This window comes from Lissotriton vulgaris, unplaced genomic scaffold (genome assembly GCF_964263255.1).
Source record: "Lissotriton vulgaris unplaced genomic scaffold, aLisVul1.2 SCAFFOLD_261, whole genome shotgun sequence".
Taxonomy (NCBI): domain Eukaryota; kingdom Metazoa; phylum Chordata; class Amphibia; order Caudata; family Salamandridae; genus Lissotriton; species Lissotriton vulgaris.
Genome location: NW_028252546.1, coordinates 1,674,133 through 1,697,200, shown reverse-complemented (window position 1 = coordinate 1,697,200; position 23,068 = coordinate 1,674,133). Strand labels below are relative to the sequence as shown.

Genomic DNA, 23,068 nt, shown 5'->3' with positions numbered 1-23,068 from the left:
GTCACCACTATCAGATCAGGTTGGGGAACCGAAAGAGGTCTGATGTTGTCCTAATCGTGGAGCTTTAACCACCACTGCAGATATTTTGCAGTTCCCTCTGAGATCTGGCCCATGTCGGAGAGATTCCCCTAAGGCTGCGCCCAGTGGAACTTCCAGTTCCACTGCAGAGCCCGCACATGCCAGCTGGCATGTCGCAAGCAGATTGCAGGAGGTCATGAGCCTAGCAGCCTCAAAATCAGTCCCACTGAAATCCAGAATAGAGGGTGAAATATCGGTGCATGTGTCAAGAACAGCTCAGATGAAAGGGAGCATCTGAGGGGTGTCAAGTGTGATTTCAGCACATGGATAGTGAACCCCAGCGAGTGCAGGAGGTCTGTCGTAGTCTGGAGGTGGGAGCCGACAGCCTGGGGCGAGCCAGTCTTCAACAGCCAGTTGTCGACATTGGGGAAGATTGGCACCCCTGATCTCTGCAGATGAACTGCCAATACCTTCATCACCTTGGTGAATACCTGAGGGGCACTGTAAGGCCAAAAGGGAGCTTGGAGAAATGAAAGTGCTTGAGGCCAACCGTGGACACCTGTGAAAAGGTAGGACAGGAATGTGAAAGTATGCATCCTGCATGCCCAACACTACCATCCACTCTACTGGGTCCAGGGCAGACAGGACTTGAGAGAGCGTGAGAATTTAGAATGTAATGTACCCTTTTTTGGGAAGAAATTGAGAGGGCGCAGATCTAGGATAAAATGCAGGCCTTTGTCCTTTTTGGGCACCAGAAAATAGCAGGAATAACAACCACAACTTACTTCTGGCATCTGCATCCTCTCTATGGCGCCCCTGGCCAAGAGGGCAGCTATTCACTGGCGGAGCAAGGGGAGATGGTCCTCTGATAGCCTGTCACAAGTGGGTGACATGGGTGGAGGAGAAGTCCCAAAGGGGAGGGAGGAACACCTTCAGACAATCTGAAGAACTCCAACGATCCATTGTCATTGACCTCCAGTGAGGCAGGGGAAGGCGTATCCTGCCTCCCACTGGGTGCCCACGACGGTAGGAGGGCAAACTAAAGGCAGTTTGGAGGCTGTGGCTGCCAGGGGTGGTGGACTGGCCCGAACCCTGAATGCCCGACCTAAAGGGTCTGTGGGTACTGCGTCCTTGGCCATGCAGAGGCCGAGAAGCTTGCACGCTGTGGTGGCTAGGTAGGCAAAGGTGCAGCTGGAAGCCTTTTCTGTGGCCACGAAAGGAGTGAACAGTGGATTGGGATTGGCAGGCGGGCATGGAAAGGCCCAAAGACCTGGCCGTAGTCCTGCTATTCTTGAAGAGCTCCAGTGCGGAGTTCGCCTGGTCTCCGAGGAGACAGAAGCCATCAAACGGGGAAGCATCCTGAACAAGAACTCCGGAACAGCGAGTTCCGGAGTCACGCAAGCTGAACAACGACTCGCCCGAACAACAACTTAGCCTTAACCATGCATGTGTGTGGTTAAGGCTAAGTTGGTCTAGTGTTCGGGCTGGGCGGAGTTGAGAGGAGCGTCGGACAGGACAGGTAGGAGGGGTTCGGGGTGGAGGGTTTGTGTTAGTTTTTAGGGGGTGGGAGGGGTTTGGGGTAGTTTTTAGTGGGTGGGCGGGGTTCGGGTTAGTTTCTAGCAGGTTGGGGGTTTGTGTTAGTTTTTAGAGGGTGGGAGGGTTTGTGTTCGTTTTTAGGAGGTGTGGGGTTTTGTGTTCGCTTTTAGGCGGTGGGAGGGGTTTGTATTAGATTTTAGCAGGTGGGAGGAGTTTTGGGTAGTTTCTAGGAGGTTGGGGGGTGCTTAGGAGTGAGGGGGAGAGGGATGGGGTGGTAAACGTAGCCATGGATAGGCATTTAGCAAGCATGCTTTTACCACGAAAAATCATGGTAAAAGAAGGCTGGTAAAGCAATTCGTGGTTAAGACGCAGTCATTCTAGAGACCGCGATGTTAAGGTAGGTGTTGTTTAGGAACTCGTTGTTCCGTCATACAGTCATCAAAGGTCATGTCCATAAGCAACGTTTGGACATCCCCAAAAAAGCCAGTCTTCCTCAGCCAGCCGTGGTGCCGCAAGGTCACTGATAAAGAAACCACTCTGCCTAGCAAGTCAGTCATGTCCAGCCCACATCTAATAGTGAACTTGGCTGCATCTCTCCAGTCTGTCATAGCTTGGGAGAGAATGGCCCAGGCCTCCTACAGGACCCTAGGCAGCACCTGCACAACTGAATCCCACAGTGCATTGAGTGATGGACCAAAAGGCATGCAGGGTTCACAGACTGCAGTGTCAGGCTGGTGGAAGATAACTTTCCTATGGTATTCAGCTTCTTGGATTCCCTTTTCGGTGGAGTTGTAGGGAATGCGCCAGGATTTACACAGGAGGTGAAAGCTTGGATCCCCAAGCATTTCGGGATAGGGTGTTGCATGAGGAAACTGGCGTCCCTAGGAGCAGGGTGGTGGCGGCAGGCAATCGTACTAGTTACTCTCGGCTTAAACTCCTCTGTCAAGACGTTAGTGTAGTAGATGTGTACTTCTACATTTTATCTTCACAAGTTGAAAGACATATTCCATGTGACACTTTTTAATGAATACAAACACGATGGCTGACCAAATCTGAATACAAGCTGCAGACGAATGTTGAATGTTACCGTTATCTCGATTCCAGAAGCCTTATTAGTGGCATGACTCATCACATGATTAGATTGTGGCAAGTGTTTTATGGCTTGTGTAAAAATGTTGTCTGTTGGAGATTAGCACAACCCCCCCCCCCCCCCCCACCGTGTAACTTTCCTTACCAGCTCCAGTGCCACTTAACACAGAAGAACTGCAGCCATGTTTCTCAGTCAGTTAAGTGGCAAGCCTGATGTATCTCTGTTTCAGTTGTATTTCCTTTTCTGAGTCCCCAGATTAACACGGAACATCATATTTATGCTACATAAGCACTCAGCAGCTGCAGTCTTTTAATAAATTGGCTACGATTTTGTCAGCACAGTGACTAACCCTCTCCATAATTGCATGGCGACTGCATACGAGCTCAGCACACAAGGTTTTTTATTTCAAGATGAATTCTCTGCCTTTTTCTCCCCGTATTGCCTGCAGGGAAAGGTTGGCATGCTTGTTAGGAGAATTTTCTCCAGCTGGGGATGGAAATACAGAGAACAGTATACACCAGAGGGTCCCAGGGACCCTAGACAGCTTACTATGGTAATACTGAAGACCTCTATCCTTTCACTCCCGCTGCTGGGATGCTCCTCTCATTGTAAGTATTGAAGCAATGGGTTTTACAAATTATACACCTGGAACAACAGGGACCCAGTAAACCAAGGGTAAAAGTGAAACATTGTAGAATAACACATTCAATAAAGTATTTCCCTCTCTTGTACCACCACTCTGCAAGTGAAAAAATGAAAGCTTTAATTTGGCTTAATTAGGCGAATATCATACATTGAAGAAAGGCCTAAAGCGCAATAAAACTTGTTGCCTTAATTTGTACTGCGGCACGGGATTTGAAAATATTTTTGCTGTTAGGCACTGGCTGGAAGGCAGTGTAGGCACAAAATTATGCAGAATGGCATGTGTCTCAAATTTCTGAACACTCTGCTCAGTTCATTGAGAAATTAGCAAAACATATCACTTTAATCAGTAATAATACTGGGCCTCTGTGACCTTCCTGACTTCACAGAGGGAGTTGGTCATCCCTGTGACGTCCTTGGCAGCCCACATCAAGAAACAAGATAAAACTTCAGAGTTCTCCGCTCATGATGAAACCCTCTTGGTGATTTTATATTGGTACTGCTCTTCATCCATTCGCCTCAGCAAGTCTGGTGCACAGTGTGCAATGTAGAAGCTTGCACTGCTCCACAACACTGAAAGATTGAATGACCACTTTCTGCCTGATATATGCTTCTCCACTGTAAACGATTCAGAAAGGGGGGTGGTGATGAACAGAGTGTCTGAATTAAGCAGACCACTCTTACCCAGTCCAAAGATCAGGGCTTGATCCATCACCGTTATTTATCTCACTGCACCATCCCAGCTCAGAATCTGGCTATTTGCAAATCAGCCTGTCCCTGGCCCAGTGCATCATGGGAACAGGGCAGACTAAACTACCAAGCCAATTCTTCACCAGAAAGGAGACAAGCTACCGGGGACCGGTTTCTGGCATTTCAGCCGTCTTCGGCCCGGCTTGCTTGAATCCTGATGGTGCAGTGAGAAAGGGACTCATGTCCCAGTATAAGAATTGGCTTGGTAGTTTGGTTTGCCCTGTTCCCATGATGCACTGGGAGAGGGACAGACTAATTTGCATGTAGCCAGGTTCTGAGCTGGGATGGTGCAGTGAGCTAAAAAACGGTGATGGATCAAGCCCTGATCTGTTGACTGGGTAGGAGTATTCTGCTTAACTCAGAAACTCTGTCCATCACCACCCCCTTTTCTGAATCATCTCCACTGTAAAGCCACTTTACTACAGCATCAGTCCAATATTCGAGGTGAGGAGTGGGTGATTGCTTGCTCCCTTCTCGCCCCTTTCTGTTGTCGTTCCTATCTCCTGTGCACCCGTGTTCCCCCGCACACCTCCCCTGGCGTTGCTGACCCGTACCCCATCCTCAGCCCTGTTGTGGCGTGTCTTACTCAATGAGCTCTTCTCATTGTTGCTTGCCCCTTCCCCTACTGCCAGAAAAAAAGCGTTAGGAAGTGGTCAGCACAGGCAGGGTCATTTCGCTTTTTTCCTTAGCATTGACAAAGCAAATGGGTTGGCATCATGGCTGAAAGTAAAAAAAGAAATTAAAAAAAAGGATATGATGCTGTCAATGCTAGCCACGTCATAGCACTTTTTCACCCACTTTCAGACTAAAAAACATTGACAGTCAGTAGAACTTGCATAGGCGAGATCTATTGGCTTTGTCAATGCTGGGTTTCTTTTGCAAGGGGGACGACATTTTGGCTTCGAGTCAACGGTTATTTCATTTGACCTTTAGCACCTCTTCGACTTTGAGCATTGTCACAGTCTTCCTCTTCGAAGGCGGTCGCTTCCTGTACTTTGCCTCATTGACCGCCACCCAGTCCAGATTGCCATTTAGCGTCAAAGCAGGCTCAGAGAGTTTGCCTCCTGCAGTGTCCTTGGTCTTTGACCCGTGAGGCTCTTTTTGCATTTGCCACCCTTCAATCATCAAGTGCCTCGACCACAATGAGGTCCTAAAGTCTGTTGCTGTTAACTCTGCCCCACTGAGTGTGTGCATTGTTACCTTTTGGTGTTTCTCTCCGATGCCTTCTTAGCTTCTTCCAGCCTTTAGAGGTTGAAGACTACAATATTGGACCCTTCATCGTCCACAACTCTGTTTCCTTGGTGTTTTCCTCTTCATCACTGGACAGGCAAAGGTCCTTGAGTGAAGTCCCTTCTGTGCTGCGACTGAATCGTCACATAGTGTTCAAAACTCCATTTATCCCTGACCTTCATGGTTTTGGGTAGAGCTCTGTGCATGCCTCACGGACCGGAGTACCTTGCCACATACTGTCTCTTCAGCATTCTTTTTTTTGGTGAAAAACAGTCACGCCGGCGTTTAACCCATTTTTTCAGTATGCTTCGTTGTTCTGGTAACTTTTGCTCAGTTTTCCAAACTTTCCACTGACGATCCTCTGATGCAACTCGCCAACTCTCCTGGATCGTCTCCTTTTTGCTTCCAGATCCAGTAACGGAAAAGAGAATCTGAAGATGGCGACCATGCAAAAGAACCCCTTCCGGATGTACATCTATCACCACAAGGGGAGGGACATACTATCAAATGGTGCTTGATTATGCCTATGCAGGACAAACAAAACACTACAGAAAGGATCATTCTGGACCCAGCCACTAGATAGGCAAAATGATGCACAGCATGTCAATCTAGAAAAGATTCATGCTGCAAAACTGCACAGGACTTACAAGTCCACCTAGAATAGCATGCCATTCTGAGTGCACTTTTGCTCACCATATACGTAGTGGAAAGATTACCTTACGGGAGAGGGAGTGGTGGTAAACATGCTTTCCTATCTGTATTTTGGTGTTCGCGTTGCAAGGGACAGTAAGGGTCATTATTAAGGTATGCTCTTACTCTCCCAGCAGCTCGCCTGTATCTTTATCCAGCAGCCGAAGGGTGGAATCCAAACTGGCAGCCAGGGAGCACTGTCCATCCTTGCTGAAGCTCACACAGGTAATGGGACCTGGAAGCAGAAAAACCGGACAGTCACTCATGGGCAGCAGTACCTGAATACTCATGAATATTCATGCAAGAGGCATCCTGGTAAAACATCAGCATTGCAGAACACAGGCACTTACATTAATCATTACAAGTCTCTTGGCTACAATACAACATGAACTTACTTCCAACATAGTCTGCACACATCTCCCCCATGCGCAGGTCATAGCGCCGCACCTGCCCATCTACAGATCTATGGAGTAAAGAGGGCAAACAAGGTGTTAAATGGGCAACAAAAGCAGATCTTCGAAGAATTCAAGATCCTACACGTGCGTCACAGGAGTTGTATCAGGAGCCTTCAGTGCAAAGCGTTAAAATGAAGAAAACAACGGAACTATCCACTCTACTCCAGAGAATGGGTTAACTTTAGCTGTGCCTTTCTTTAGGGATTATCCTTGCAAAACACGAGACTGGAAGGAGTTTTTGCAATCATACAGAGACATTGATTAGTACCTTCTGAACAAACTGCATCCCATCGTAACTGGGAACATTGCATAAATGCATCCTTGCTAACAATGAGATGAGGGCTCAATTCGTAAGTCAAACAGTCTAGGAGAACTGACTTAAATTCATCTGATTGAGATGTGGTCCAATGACTAACCTGCACCTCTAGGACTAGAATGCCTGCGTTCTAATCCCAGCTTCTCCACCTCCGCTATAACTGTGCCCTCCTGATCACATCTCTGTACATCTCTGAATCTAATTTCTCCTTTCTGCTGAAACTGAAAGCATTTAGAACCCAGCTTTCTCTGAATAACAAACAAATGCTTTGTCCTCCTTCCTACCTACACAATGAATCATGCAAAGGTGATTTTCTTGTAAGCTTTTTGCCTCCAGATATAATCAACAGACCTGCGGACAGTAAAGCAAGGTAGCAGCCTGCGGCTAGCTCACCCAGACATGATCTCGTGCTCGGACACCTTAATGCTGGATATTCCATCTTTCGCTTCGTCCATGATCTGAATAGGATCTGGCCTGCGTGAACGACAATCCCAGCACCTGATGGTCGAATCAATGGAACCTGAAACATAAATCATATCATCAAGATTAAGACTGAGTACTTACCACCTTTTCCCCAAACTCACTTGCATGAGTGAAAAGCATCCTAGGTTCCGTTGGGAGTCATTTTACAGATTTTTGGGTGGTCTGACAAGCCCACCTGCCAAAACAAGTTTACCGGAGACTGGGCATCACATTTTCACCGAAAGTGGCCCCACAGAGACAGTAAGAGCAATTTTGGGGAACAATTATTGGCACGTAGACCATCTAGCTATAGCAATTTGCCCAGCTTAAAGTGTGCACTGATGTGTCTCTACAGGCAGGAAAAATAAGCACTGGAACGCTGTGATCAGGGCCAGATTTACCGTAGCGGGCACCAGGCGTTTTCCCAGTGGGCCGGAAGGTTGAGGGCCGGTTTTGGACCGGTGTGGGCCGGTTTTGGTACAGGCACCCCCTTTACCAAAAGCAGCCACTGCGTTTCCCCACCAGCCACCCCCCACCCCCTTTCAGCCGGTCAGACTTAAGTGCCGGGGTTGGTTTGCGTTTCCAGTTCGGCCCTGGCTGCGACGAGGAGGACGTGTTATCGGATGTTCTAACTGGCAGCCTTGGGGTGGATGGGCCTCAGTCCTTGCAATTCAGGTGGTTCTGTCAAGTCTAGATGAGTCAGGGAACTGTGGATTTGGCAGGGCGGTAGAACTACTGATTTACAGCGATTTTCAAGGTTCACAAAATCCTGAATATCCTTCTTTTGTCTTAGACGGCTTATCCCCTTGCTCGCACAACCTTGCTGCATCCGTTGCCTTTCTGTAACTTGGAGCAAATTCATGTTTCACTTTCCACCATTTAAATTACTTTATTGTTCCAGGGAAGTGGGCACCTGGGCGTGAGGAGATGGCCTAAGATGACAAGTTTATGTCATGCAAATCAGTAAACAAGTGAAAAAATTCCAACTGAAGTGGGTTTAGTTAAAAAAAGAGCCTCTGGATAAAGGATTGCTTAATGTAGCTAGAAGTCTCCTTCACCGCTTACAGGCTCATTCTACCAAGGTGCTGCAGAACAGGTGGACTTCTTTGTAAATGAGACTAGCATACCAAGTACAAGCTTGTGAGCTTTCCCTTTTCCTAGTGCTACCTGTGTGTCCCCGTGGGATGAAGATCTTTAATTCTTCTAGGAACACTTGTAGCGGTAGAGAACTTGAAGTACTCAAACTAAAAGGACCTCTTCTCTTCCGCTGTCAGTAGTAATTATTTGGCTTGCATCTGCTTAAGGGTGTGGCATTACTTTAAATGCGAGTATTTAATATGTCACTATATGGAACATCACCACACTTATGAGACACAAGGCTTATCCAAGAAATCCACACAAATGATCCTTAACCATTCAATTCTTTTTTCCCCATTTCCTTTCCAGAGTGAACACCGATAGCGAATGCTATGACTAGCCTTTTTTTTATTACATCAAAGTAAAAGCGCTACATCTTTAAAGGCGTTTTTTTACAAAAAAAGCGAAACACCCAAAATTAAAAACTAATGACGAAATTAACAATGAAAAAGACGAAACTTCTAATGATCCAATCATGTGGAACGTTTATATGAAGATGGTTTTCAGAGTTTGAAAATAATTGGCCTGTTCCACCACCTTCTGAACTTAAAATACTCTTCTGATCAGAGAAATTCTCTATAATGGAGTATCTTACTTCCCTCCTCTTAAACAAGTTATGATTTTCACAATGGATTCCCTTATTCTTTAATCTTCGCTTTGTATTTGCCTTCGGAGATGACCACCAGGTGCTCTGGGTCAAAGACCATTTATTTCTAAATACAGACATCATTTATAAATGGCCGCCAGAGTTTCCATGAGTTACAATGCACCCCACTGCCCTCTGCCTGAAACTTAGCCATACTTCCCTCGATAATCTAATACTCCACGTTTTGTAGGTGCCTCTACCCAAGAGGACTGGTTGCCTGGCACATGTCACATGGAATAACCCATCCAACAATATTGCTGAGAATAGCACATCATAGCAGTCTGTGAAGCTGCCTGTTTATCTTCTCTCAGACAAGCTTACCAGTTACCTGTTCTGTTGTCCTGTACCTGTTGAGTACAATGTCTGAGAGGTGTGTGCCAATCTGTCCTTCAAATAAAGAACCGTTCTTCCTTGTAGCCGAATACCCACAGGAAAACCCCCAATCCTGCGATATGATCTTTTCCCTACCCCTTACTTACGCAGAGCCAGACATATTTAATCATATATCTATTTGTGCTTCAGCTGGTCATTTGCAGAATCCGTGTCCATATTTCTTGAAAGAGGCTTCCTGGTGCATGGATCTAATGATCTGATGGACTACCTAATGCTTTGACAAGAATACCCCCGAAGTGGACAGTGACAGGTTACTGCCGTTTCCGTGTAATCCATCTGGACAAGTAAGATTTTGCAGCAGAGGGTGACAGCATGGTAGACTGCTGAGGTGCACTACCAACAGAGGGCAGGGAAGGGGATTGTTAAAGGTCTGCCTTCTCTGAACTGTACGTGAGGGATAGGTAGTCATGCAGGCCTGGCATCTTATCCTTGAATGCAGAATAAAAAGGGTGATATGAAATATCTGTCATGCACTTTTGTTTATTTAGCACTGAGGTGGGGATGGCAAGATGAGATGGAAGTTTGTGTGAAGGGGTTGAAACACCCAGGAGCACACACACAAAACACTTCGTAAGCACAAATGCCACTAGACACACATAAAAGAGTGCGCAAGCAAATCCCCCCGCCCAACCCCTTTTTTTTCACCTGCTCACTAACCTCAGCATTTCAAAGGCACGTCTGTACATGTGTCGTTTTAGCCTAATGTTCCTTTCAACAACCATAAAACAGAAAATAGTACAAGTCAAAACAACCAGCTCAAAGCTTGTGATGCCAAAAACCTTCAGCAGCACCAATGGGTAAGGGGGGAGGTTAAAAAAGGGTATTAGGACTCAGAGCCCAGCTGGACTTCTGCCCCTCTCTCAAGTGAACCTTCAATGGTTCTTCTCACCCCAAGCCCAATTTACTGCCTCAGGGCAGCCGCTGAGCTGCCACTGCCCTTGCCGGGAACACGCCACTGGTAGCCATACTCCTCATCATAGTGAAGAGTATTGGTCTTCTACGTCAGGTGTTTTCCCCTTTAAATGGAGACATGTGAGAGTGACAATGGGGTGATCTGGGTGCTGTTTCTATGGTGATGTCCCAGCCCACCACCATCAGTGGGTTTTGCTTTAAAGGCAACCAGAACTGACTTCAAGTGTTTGCCTTGGACTGGGTTGGGTTTCTGAGGTTTTAGTCTTCCTCTAGCTTACCCTGACATTGTACTCTAATCTTTTATGCTCTCCCACTAAAGATTCATAGGCTCAGCAAGCCCAGGTTTCATGGTAGAATATGGTTACTTCTATGGAACATCACAAAACCACGACCACCACAAAAGCTGACAATTTCGGGTGGCTCTAGAACTACTAGAAGCACAAACAATCTTCTACTGAAGCCTCGAAGATTTCGGAAGGAAAAAACCTATAAACGCTCCTTTTCAGGAATGGCACCCAGGATCTGGAACTCACTCCCCCCTGAAACCAGGCTCATCTCCTCCAACAAACTTTTTAAGAAAGAAGTAAAAGCGTTCCTCATGGCTAAACACACATGATCTATTATTCTGTATCTCTCATGAATCTGCTCTGTAAGACCTGCCTGACCACCTTGGTCTTTATGTATTACTTGTATTATCGACTTACTTGATTGTTTACGTTCCCTCTTTGTATATTGTTATATTGTTGACGCACCTGCCTGATTTTACACACTGTACCTACACCACCTCAACGATCCCTACTCTTGTACTACTGATGCACCTATGTGACTACACATCCTGCATCACCCACCTCAACTATGCCCTCTTTTATGCTATCTCCAAAAAATTGTAAACACGCTTAAGCAAGTATATGCTCCTTATTTTTGTACTTTATATTATTGGCACAACTGTTTGACTATGCACCTTGTACCGACACTACCTCACCTGTGACCTACCTCATGTTTTTTTGACCTACCTATGTAACTATGTAACTACTATGTAACTACCTAACTACCTCAACTATTACATTGTATTACTCTATCACCCCCGTGTCTTGTAAAGCGCTCTGATATCTGCAAAGATCTTGTTCGCGCTATATAAAACTTTCAAAATAAATAAATAAACTGTACATGAGGGATGCATGTGTTCGAGTAGCCTTGAAAGGAAACAAACAGGGCCTATTCCATGGCCATCGTTTGCTTTTCTTTAATTTGGAGAGCCTTCTTTTGAATACACACGAAATATTCCACCTCTTTATTTACCTGTGATCAGCAAGGTGTGAAATGGCAATGGAAAATCCCACGGTTCTACGGATACCCTCTGGATTTCCTTCCTTGATACCGTGGCCGATTTCCCACCCACTTCGATGTTATAAGATAAACATGCGTAACTATCACCTTAGCTATTTTGTAGTGGACTGCCTTTGGCAATGGGAATTGCAATACTTTCGCCTCTGGATGATGAAAACGTGTCCATTTTCAGCTGTGGTGAAAATATCTTTCTTTAACTTGCTAATAAGAAGAGTTGTACACCAGAAACAGTAGCAGCCGAGGAGTCAGTGCATACTTTCTTCAACTGATTTTTGCTGTTCTGCTGTTTTAGGCATTAAAGGAGCTGGCCCAAAAAAAGACAATGGATGCATTCTTTTGTCAATCTGCAATTTCACCTCCTTGTTCAGAGGATAACTGATGCCTTGGTAGATTTGCTTGCAATCTTCCATAATGTCTTTAAGTTCTCATATGGGCACACATAGGGCAAAGTGGGTTAAGGAAAGCTCTTCAGCAGTGCTGTAAGAAGGTTGGGTGGCAGCTAAACCTTTATTTAGCTCATTCTCTCTATGATACAGAGGGGCACAGCTCAAGAGTGCAGTGACCTCGAGTCCTGGCTTCAGTTTCACTGAGCTGAACTGCTCCTGTGAGAGGACACTGCCTGATGTTTAAGCGCCATCTAATCAAGTCCTCAAATAATGACCAGTCACTTGGGGTAAAACTGGTGTCGTTTCAAAGACTAAAACCACAAGGGTGGCTTCAGAATCACCTTCACTTGCACTAGGGAATGAGAGCGGCATCTTTTAAGTCCACAGAGTATGCAACCTTTATTTGAACATTGTAATATTGAGCTCTGTATTGAAGACAATGGAGTGCTCCGGGCTTCGAATGTCCGGAAGAAGCCTGGAGCATCAACAATTCAATGTTGTTGTTCACAGGTGTTGCTGTGAACAAAAGCCTCATGAAGCCAGAGGGGATTTAAATCCCCTTGGGCTCACTGAGGCCTTTATTTTATGTGTTAGGAAATTCTGCCCTCTAGTGACGGAACGTTTAAATAGCCTTATATCCCGCCGTAGCTAGGCTATACCGGCCATTTAAGGCCCGCACCCTTGTTAATGCCCTCACCTTCGGCTCTGGCCTTTAACGCTGGAGCAGGCCTTTAATGGCCGGGATAGACCGCTACTTCGGGAGCTCCACTGAAGTCAATTGAGTAGCTCCGGGCTTATAATGGCTAGTATAAGCCTTACGCTTAATGTTTGTCTTTTTAATTTATAACATTCTACCCTCAGTGGGTTGAATGCTCTACGAAGCCTTATTGCCTTTGCGTCTCGGGCTATAATAGGCCTTCACCTGCAGCTCGGGCTTATAACTCAGGTACTGGGCCATTAACAAGCGGTATAGCCCCACGCACAAGGCCTTTAAGGTTATATTAGGTGACAGTCTTCAGGACTGTGGACATTCGCAGTGTGATTAATCCGGACACATGGAGCATGAGCTCCCCCTCCTGTAAATAGAGAACCCCTCACACCAGCTGTAAGATGGGTTTGCTTTTAGCATGCTTTCTTTAATTTTCCTTTTGTCCACTAGGTTTCTCCTGTATCACAATTCTGATGCAACACTGTCAGCTCTTTTACCCTGACCTGCAAAACTGGCCTCCATGTGAATAGCCATGGTGTGTGACAGTTCTTGGACCAACCCAGACTTTTAACTACATCCCTGGATCCCTCAAGATGAGTCAAGTAGTCTGACAAACACACACAAACAGTTTATCCATATAAAAGGACCAGTAGAAAGGTGAGAAAGAAAAAAAATACAAATCTATCTGTTCCTAGTCAGACTACTCCTCCCCGGTATAAATGAAAGGGAAAAAAACGTTGGGATTGATGGCTACTAAATTTGTCATTCTTTGGCCGGTTCCATACAAAAACAAGCATTTACAAAGCCAACAGGTTTCCCCTATGCAAGAGCTATTGGCTTTGCCAATATGTTTTAGCCATGTGGCAAGCGAGCTTAGTGGCATAGTCTGTCAGAGTGGAGTAGAGTTTCGTGGAGTTGTGTACAGCTGAGTTGAGTGGCGTAGAGGGTATTACGTAGAGTGTTGTAAAGTAAAGTGGCGTAAAGCAGATTAGATTGTCATAGAGTGGAGTAGTGTAGTGTAGGAAAGTGGAATAGGAAAATGGAATGGCAGAATAGAGTGGAGTAAAGTGCCATGGAGTGGTATATAGGGAGTTCCATAGAGCATCGTAGAATGGAGAGTTGTTGTAGAGTGGCATAGAGTGGAGTAGTGTTGAAGAGTAGAGCGCCATGGAGTGAAGTTGATCTTAATGGAGTAGAGCGTCAGAGTTGAGTATCATAGAGTGGAGTATTGTAGAGTACAGTGGTGCAGAGTGGATTGCGTAAAGTGCATTGGTTTTGAGTACAGTACAGTGGTATAGAGTGGAGTATTGTAGAGTACAGTGGTGCAGAATAGACTGGCGTAAAGGGCATTGGTTTTGAGTACAGTGGTATAGAGTGGAGTATTGTAGAGTACAGTGGTGCAGAATAGACTGGCGTAAAGGGCATTGGTTTTGAGTACAGTGGTATAGAGTGGAGTATTGTAGAGTACAGCGGTGCAGAGTAGATTGGCGTAAAGTGCATTGGTGTAAAGTGCATTGGTTTTGAGTACAGTGGTATAGAGTGGAGTATTGTAGAGTACAGTGGTGCAGAGTAGATTGGTGTAAAGTGCATTGGTTTTGAGTACAGTGGTATAGAGTGCATTGACGTAGAGTGGCATAGAGTGCAGTGGCGTAGAGTAGATTGTTTCAGAGTAGAGTGAAGTGGAGTGGTTTAGAGTGTATTGGTGCAGAGTAGAGTGCAGAGGAGTAGAGTGGCGTAGAGTGCAGTGACGTAGAGCACAATGGTATAGAGTGCAGCAGTACAGAGTAGAGTGGTGTTGAGTTCAGTGGCAGAGAGTGCAGTCTTGCAGAATAGAGAGGCACAGAGTGGGGTAGAGTACAGAGCAGTAGAATAGAGTGGCAGAGTGCAGTGGTGTAGAATGGCATAGCGTGCAGTAGCTGAGAGTGGAACCTTGCAGAATAGAGTGGTATGGAGTAGAGTGGCACAGTTTAGAGTATAGTGTGCAGTTGTGTAGAGTAAAGTGGTGTTGGGTGCATTGGCATAGAGTGCAGAGGTTTAGAGTAGAGTGGCGTAGAGTGGTGCAGAGTAGAGAGGCACAGCACAGAGTGCAGTGACAGACTGCAGCAGCATTGCGTGGTGCAGAGTGGAGTGGTGTTGAGTAGAGTGCAGGGGCATAGAGTAGATTGTTCCAGAGTATCGTGAACTGGAGAGGTGCAGGGTGGAGTGAGGTAGCATAAACTAATGGCATAAAGCACAGTTGCATAGAGTGGTGCAGAGTAGAGTGGCGTAAAGTTGAGTGGCGCAGAGTAGAGTGGCGTAGAGTGTGGTGGCGTAGCGTAGAGTGTGGTGGCGTACAGGAGATTGTTTCAGAGTAGAGTGAAGTGGCTTAGAATGCAGTCGTAAAGGGTAGAGTGGAGCGGTGAAGTATAGAGTGCATTGGCAGAGAGTAGAGTGGTGCAGAGTAGAGTGGAGAGGCATAGAATGAAGGGCATAGAGTGTTTCACCAGACACCAGTAGTGCTATAGCTTGGCCTGGTGGTAGGTCATTGTTTCAGTGAGCATATTTACTTATTTTATTGTTGACAATGGCGAGGGCACATTCCCCAATCTTTGTGTGTTAGATTATAAACCACAAAGCCAATGGTCAGCAATGGGCGGAATGCATTCCTAGGTTAGCTTTCTGAATGCCCAAGATGTCTTCAGCAAACCAGACAACTGCGCTGTCTGGTAGGCTTCGACCTAAACAGAGGTATGTATGTTCTATTTTAACATTCAGTTGATTAGACACCCAATGGAGTGATCCTATTAAATACATTCTACATGTTCTTATAAGAACACGCAGTCTCGTTAACAATTTTAAACAGCATGTTGTGGCTGCAATAAGTAAGTTAAGAATATCGTTTACATATTAAACTCGAGTTGGTGTGGGGGGCAGTTGGGAGGGAGTGCGGTGCTGAAGAGAGTTGCGTACCCATCATAACACAATCCTAAGAAAGTATGTATATCTATTTCCCTCTCCCCGGAAAAGGTTATGCATACACCTAAAACCAGAAAAGGCCTACGAAAAATACAAGTTCACCAGGGTGTATCTGTGCACTAAAGAAAACTTTTAGACGTGCAGGTTAAGGCTGTGGGGTTCATTACCTGACAGTATCACCGTTGCTTCCTCGTTGAACTGCACACAGTTCACCTTCTGTTAGAGAGAAAAGAAATGTTTTAGTAGTATTTTGTCCCCTCTCCATCAACATAGAATGTTAGCTGCATGTGCTGTTGTACATCACATACATACGCTACACAATCCTGCCATCTAGTGTTGGTTTCAGAATGTTACAACTTCTTCACTTTAAACCGTAACCTTGTGTTTCGAGGAGGACTCGCTCGCGTAGCCGAAACTTTCAATACATCAAAACACGGACTTCGGCACCAAGGAGCATTTTTTGCGTCATCGGATCAGAGATAATGTCTAGTGCTTAATCTTCAGAGATGTGTGGCGTCCGAAAAAATAACACAAGGTTAATGTGTGGAATTAGAAAGGAGCTGAAGCTGGAGAGCACCTAAAGCTACATACAGCACAGCGTCCGACTCAGCTGAGACTACAACATTAACTAGACACATCGGATCAACACACAAATAACCTTCACGATCAGAACACCTTGTAGGTCCTTTGAGAATGACTTTTTTAGACCTGGGGAGGGAAATAGGCCATTTAGATTGTCACACAAAGTTGTCACAATCTAACCAGCATCGGGTATGTAACCTGTGCCTTCGTGTAGATTACAATGTAGAACACGGTCATTGTGATCGTAAGCGGGTTGGAGACTCTTCTCCATCGCCGTCAAAAAAATCATATATATATATTTTAAATTCAATAATAACATTACAAAAAATGCCCGACGGGTGAAGAAATTGTTGCTGAAGGTAAAAAAATAATTTCAGCACGCGTGCACGCTGCTCTCTGGGTGTTGCCGAAATGGCATTCTGTAAAATCAATAAGAGCGCCACTTCACTTTCCCAGGCTTGGATACACATTCGCTGGCTCCTCCCTGAAGCACAGCAGTACCAATTAGATTTGCCGTTTGAGGGCATCCATTAGTTCTGCCTGCATGTTCAGGAAGCCCCTGAAAGGCAGGGCTTTAAATGGGATGAAAACATTCTGCCCCCTATTGACTGAACGTTTAAATAGCTTTACATCCCGCTGTAGCTGGGCTATACCGGCCATTAAAGGCCCGCTCCCTTGTTAATGCCCCTGCATTCGGCTCTAGCCTTTAACGCCGGAAAAGGCCTTTCATGGCCGGGATAGCCCGTTACTGCGGGCTATATTAGAACATTGGAACTTGGGAGCTCTATCGAAGTCAATTGAGTAGCTCCGGGCTATTAATGGCTAGTATAAGCCTTATGCTTAAAGTTTGTCATCCCGTTTCTTCCTTTTTAGGTCTCGCCTGTCGATGCGCATGCGCATCGAGCAAGGCGAGAGTATTGCGAGTTATCAACTCTTTATCTGCACTGCAAGGAATCGTGGCGATTCCTTGCAGTGCCCGTGACTTTTAAGGTCAATGCGCATGCGCATTAAGCTTATGCGCATGCGCATTGACCTTAAAAGTCACGGGCGCGTGCACGTCCGTCTTTGTTTACCCGCTCCGCCCCCTCCCCTTCCCGCCGTGTCGCATTTCTCCTCCCCCCTCCCCTCTCTTCCCTCCAGCTTGTTTTTTGTCCCGCTCCGCCCCCTCCCCTTCCCGCCGTGTCGCATTTCTCCTCCCCCCTCCCCTCTCTTCCCTCCGGCTTCTTTTGAAGTGTTCCTGACAGTTACTCGCAAGTGGGTTGGAAGTACAATAAATACATGAACTTGCCCTTTCATGTGTGGAGGCTTCTTTATAGAATTGGTGACGATCCCCAACACACTGGACTCATCAGCGTGCAAACCTGTGCAATATCGCTCCACATCCTCCTGCTGGAAATCTTTTGGATTCTCTGTTTTCTAAAAACAACAGGCAAGTACTGGCTATTTTAGCACTATGCGTTAACTGCAACACTTCATCATTACGCTTTGGTTATGCGTTGCCTCCATCTTGTTTTAAAGTGCCACTGTTGCTCGCAGTCCCTTCTTTTAAAGTCCTTTGTCAGTTACCTAATTACTGAAGTAGTATAGGCTACCTTGAAAACCTGGCCCGGAGTTGTCTCTGCATCCACAGTTGGCCTGCATTTCCCAGCATGCAGTGTTGCTTGCTTGTAGGTGATCGTTCTGTTTATTAGCATATCTTTTTCCTCGATTGAGTAGCTAACTTGCCAAGTTTGTGGGTAAGGACTCCAGCATCTGTTCTGGGCATGATGGTGTTCTCCCATTTCCGAGTCCCGCACTTCAAGCCTCGCAGGTGTGCCCGCCGCGGAGTAAGGAATGTCCGTGAAGTAAGGGCATTTCTCCATAAGGTATGGACTGCAGGTTTGCAGCTTGTCCTCCTTGTTGGGCTTCGTGCGAGGCGGTCGGGGAGTCTCCTTCATCCCTAACGACTCCCGTAACGCTTGCAGAAGGGCCGTCCTCGCGTGCCGAACAGACATGCTAATTATTCCAAGGCTTTTCTCCTCCACACAGATGAAGAAAGAGGCGGCACCACGGGGCTCGGAGTACACCAGTCTTTATTGTAAAACATTAGGCAAGACGCGTTTCGGAGGGTTCCTTTCTCAAATGCCCCTCTGTTTTAAAAGTGCCACTGTTGTTCACAGTCCCTTCTTTTAAAGTCCTTTGTCAGTTACCTAATTACTGAAGTAGTATAGGCTACCTTGAAAACCTGGCCCGGAGTTGTCTCTGCATCCACAGTTGGCCTGCATTTCCCAGCATGCAGTGTTGCTTGCTTGTTGGCGATCGTTCCGTTTATTAGCATATCTTCACCTGGAACATCGAGGTTATCTTCAGAAGTCGCAGTCGAAGAAGATAATTCCCAGAATATTTAATAGTCTTATGCTGTCTTTAGGAGGAGAATATCCTTAAAGGTCAACCATTTCAGGCACTTTCTACTGCGATAACCATGAAAACAGACTTCTGCCTAAACAATTGTGGAGCCCACTGCCAGGGCATAGACTATGGTCCTCTTTGTAAGAAAAAATTGCTTCACCTCAATCCAGTTCATTGCAGGTACTTTAGATGGTGTTAGACGGACCGGGAGGGTCGGCCGAGATTACGGGGAGAGGTCTCCAGGGAGAGCCGTCTCCAACGACTGTACAGATAAGTAACTTCCCCCCCACAGACGGACACCACACAAGATTGAAGGTTAACGAGACTTTATATGCAATTCTTAGGTTACGTCGATATGATACAAGGAGGTCTGGACTCAGGGGTCCCCTCGGTTCTGATCTCTGGTTGAGGAAAAGGGTAGCGGGACAGTCTTAGTTACCAATGAGTTCAATAGCTCTCAATCCTCGAGCTCGGCGTGGTTGCTGATCGGGCCGTGGAGGAGCCAAGCAGGTCCCGAGATGGATGAAGGGTGGTCGGCGGGCCGTGGAGAAGCCAAGCAGGTCCCGATATGGATGAAGGATGGTCGACGGGCCGTGGAGAAGCCAAGCAGGTCCCGATGCAGATGACAGTTACAACGGTCCGCGGCCTCGCCAGCAGATCCGGACGACGGTGAAGGATGAAGGTTACGACGGCTGTGGCAGCGCCAACAGGCAGGATGATGGTGCACAGGACAGAGCTACGGCAGCGCCAGTAGTCCGTCCAGGATGAGTTCTTCTTTCGTCTCTCGACTCCAAGATACAACTGCCTTCCTGCTCTGGAGCTGCCCCAGTTATAGGGCTGGCGTGCTTTGATGTCCGGACCCTCGCACTTGGAGGTCGGGAGGTCCGGGATGAGGGAGTCCAGACACCCAGCAGGGGGGTGGAGCCAGCGCCCGGGGAGGCGATGGGCGAGCGGCACTGGCCGGGGGAGAACCATCGACACCTCTTTCTCCCATTGACTGGCCAAGTAGCTCGCTCGCCTCCTGGGTGGAGGGTGGTGCCGGAATGTCTGAGGCCGGGCTAGGCCCAGGGTTGAGGTCGATCGGGGGCCAGGTGGCCTCGTGGCGAAGTGTCCAAGATGGCGGCCCGGGCTGGGCGCGTGGGTCGGCCGTGGATCGGACCCACGAGGTTATCATGCTCGAGGGCAGGTGTCCCTGAGGGGACGTAGGACGTGCAATGGTGGTGTGTGGTGCTTGTATGACTGGCTCGGGCTTGGTCGAGCCGGGGGAGAGCGGCCCGTCATGTGGCCTGTCCAACATGCGTCCCCCCCAGCTGAAGGCGGGGAGAGTTACCCATCCTCTTGGGGACTCTCTTCGTCGAGGCGGAAAAACCGGGACAGGCCATCCGCGTTGGCGTGGTCAGACCCAGGCCGGTGTTCAACGGTAAAGTCCATGCCTTGCAAGGAGATGGACCAGCGTAGCAGTTTTGGGTTTTCCCCCCGCATATGCATCAACCACTGCAGGGGTCGGTGGTCAGTCTGCACCCGGAAGTGGGTGCCAAAAAGGTAGGGTCGGAGCTTCTTGAGGGCCCATACCACAGCGAAGGCTTCCCTCTCTATGGTGCTCCAGCGTTGCTCCCGTGGTAGGAGTCTCCGGCTGATGAAGGCCACCGGTTGATCAAGGCCTTCGGTGTTCACCTGGGACAGGACCGCCCCAATGCCCTGGTCGGAGGCATCCGTCTGGACGACGAACTCCCGGCTGTAGTCTGGGGCCTGGAGTACAGGAGCGGAACACATGGCGGCCTTTAGCTGTTCGAAGGCCGCTTGACACTCTGGGGTCCAGTTCACCTTCTTGGGCTGATTTTTCGACGTGAGTTCGGTGAGAGGCCCCACGATGGTACCATAGTCTTTCACGAACCTTCGGTAGTAGCCCGTGAGGCCCAGGAAGGCTCGCACCTCAGTTTGAGTGTTAGGGGGTTGCCAGTTCTGGATGGCGGCAATTTTCAGTTGAAGAGGGGCCACTAGACCGCTTCCCACTTGGTGTCCGAGGTAGGTCACTGACCCTTGTCCAATTTGACATTTGCTGGCCTTGATCGTGAGGCCAGCTCGCTGAAGGGCTTGCAACACTGCTTGGAGGTGGTGGAGGTGCTCGGTCCAGTGGTGGCTGTACACAGCGATGTCGTCCAGGTAGGCGGCGCTGAACTCTTCGAGCCCCGCCAGGACCTGATTGACGAGCCGTTGGAACGTCGCTGGGGCATTTTTCATGCCGAAGGGCATGACCGTGAAGTGATAGTGGCCATCGGGGGTGGAGAAGGCAGAACGTTCTTGTGCTCGGGGTGTGAGGCCGATCTGCCAATATCCTGCCGTTAGATCGAAGATGCTGAGGTAGCGGGCAGCGCCCATTCGGTCGACCAGTTCATCTGCCCGGGGGATGGGGTGTGCGTCCGTTCTGGTGACTTCATTCAGGCCCCGGTAGTCGACACAGAACCGGAGTTCGGGTGTGGTTCCGGGGGCGGCTGCTTTGGGGACCAGTACGACCGGGCTGGCCCATGGACTGTCGGAGGGCTCGATGACCCCGAGCGTGAGCATCTTAGTTACTTCCGCCTGGATGCAGGCCCGTACCCGATCAGGTACGCGGTAGGCCCGGTGGCGGATAGGAGGGCTGTCTCCGGTGTCCACATCGTGCACACACCAGGAAGTGACACCTGGGGTGAGGGAGAACAGGCTGGCAAACCGTGATAGGAGGGCTTGGCACTCTTGGCGTTGTTCCTGGGAGAGGGTCTCCGAGAGTCGGACCCCATCCACGGAGCCGTCTTGCTCCTGGGTCCGCAAGAGGTCAGGGAGAGGCTCGGAGTCGTCCTCAACCCCGTTGTCTGTGGCCATCAAGAGGCTGAGTTCTGTTCGTGCAAAGTGGGGTTTCAGTCTGTTGGTGTGGAGGACTCGGAGCGGATTCCGGGCGGACTCCATATCGATCAGATAGGTGGCGGGTCCCTTGCGCTCGATTACTTTGAAGGGTCCCGTCCATTTGTCTTGGAGAGCGCACGGTTCTGTGGGGGACATTACCCAGACCTGTTGCCCCGGCTCGAATTCAATAGATGAGGCGTTCTGGTCATACCATCTCTTCATGTCCTCTTGACTGGCCTCTAGGTTGGCTTTCGCTAGGTCTCTGAACCGCTGGGACTGGTTGCGGAGGGTGAGGAGGTACCGGAAGACATCTGGAGGACTCTTGGCCGGAGGCAACTCCCAGCCTTCTTTGATCAGGCTGAGTGGCCCCCGTACTGGGTGCCCATAGAGCAGCTCGAATGGGCTGAAGCCTAGGGACTTCTGTGGGACCTCCCGGTAGGCGAAGAGGAGGCACGGCAGCAGCACGTCCCACTGGCGACGGAGGGGTTCTTCCAATCCCCCGATCATCCCTTTTAGAGTGCGATTGAACCGCTCAACAAGTCCGTTTCCTTGGGGGTGATAGGGGGTCGTGAAGCGGTAGGTGACCCCACACTGTTGCCAGAGGGACTTCATGTATTTGGAAATAAAGTTCGTGCCTCTGTCACTGACGACTTCTCGGGGGAACCCCACACGGGAGAAGATCCCCATCAGGGCCCTGCCGACCACTGGGGCTGTGACGGTCCGGAGAGGAATAGCCTCAGGGTAGCGGGTGGCGTGGTCCACTAGTACTAGGATGAAGCGATGGCCTTGTCTTGTACGTGGGTCTAGGGGTCCCACAATGTCTATTCCGACCCTCTCAAATGGGGTCGTGACTACGGGAAAGGGTTGCAGGGGGGCCTTTAATTTGCGGCCGCTCTTCCCACTGGCTTGGCACGTGGGGCAAGATCGGCAATGCTGGTGCACATCGTTTCTCATTTTTGGCCAGAAGAAGTGGGTCACTAGGCGGCTGTAGGTTTTATCTTGTCCCAGGTGCCCTGCCAGGGGGACATCGTGGGCCAGATGTAGCAGGAAGTCTCTAAAGCGGAGTGGCACCACTAGTACTCGGTTGGCCCCCAGCTCGGCGATTCGTTGCTCGCTGTACAGTAGGTCATTGTCCCAGTAGACCCAATGAGTTCCGGAGGTATCCCCTGCGCTTTGGGCGAGCGCTTGTTGTCGGAGTCCCTCAAGGGAGGGACAGGTCTTCTGCTCCTGACGAAATTGTTCTTGTGTGGGCCCCCCTTCTTGAGCCCACTGGTCGAGATTAGCAAGGTCGGAAGGTTGAGCAGGTTCGAGGGGGATGCCCTGGTCGGGGGTCTCGGCGGGGGCGACCGGAGGCGGAGGCGCCGGCCATTCTGGTTCTTCCGGGTGATGGTTGGCACGGGCGGCCATAGACCGGGTGGTGACGCACGCCCAGTCTGGGACGCCCAACATCCCCAAGTGTTCTTTTCGCTCCACGGCTGCCCACGGGGAGCTTTCCAGGTCATTTCCGAGGAGGCAGTCCACGGGGGCGTCGTCTCGGACCGTTA

At 48.6% G+C, this 23,068-nt stretch overlaps 1 protein-coding gene across 1 annotated transcript in view; it reads right to left on the bottom strand.

Moving 5' to 3' along the window:
- The window catches only part of LOC147662124 (WD repeat domain-containing protein 83-like), a 159,989-nt gene that overhangs the window by 59,720 nt on the left and 77,201 nt on the right, over nt 1-23,068 (bottom strand). The window contains exons 5-8 of the mRNA XM_086951097.1: nt 15,842-15,890; nt 7,121-7,247; nt 6,352-6,419; nt 6,083-6,191 (exon numbers count right to left, since the gene is read on the bottom strand). Coding sequence (XP_086807223.1) covers nt 6,083-6,191; nt 6,352-6,419; nt 7,121-7,247; nt 15,842-15,890 — 353 coding nt within the window. The remainder of the gene's footprint in view (nt 1-6,082; nt 6,192-6,351; nt 6,420-7,120; nt 7,248-15,841; nt 15,891-23,068) is intronic.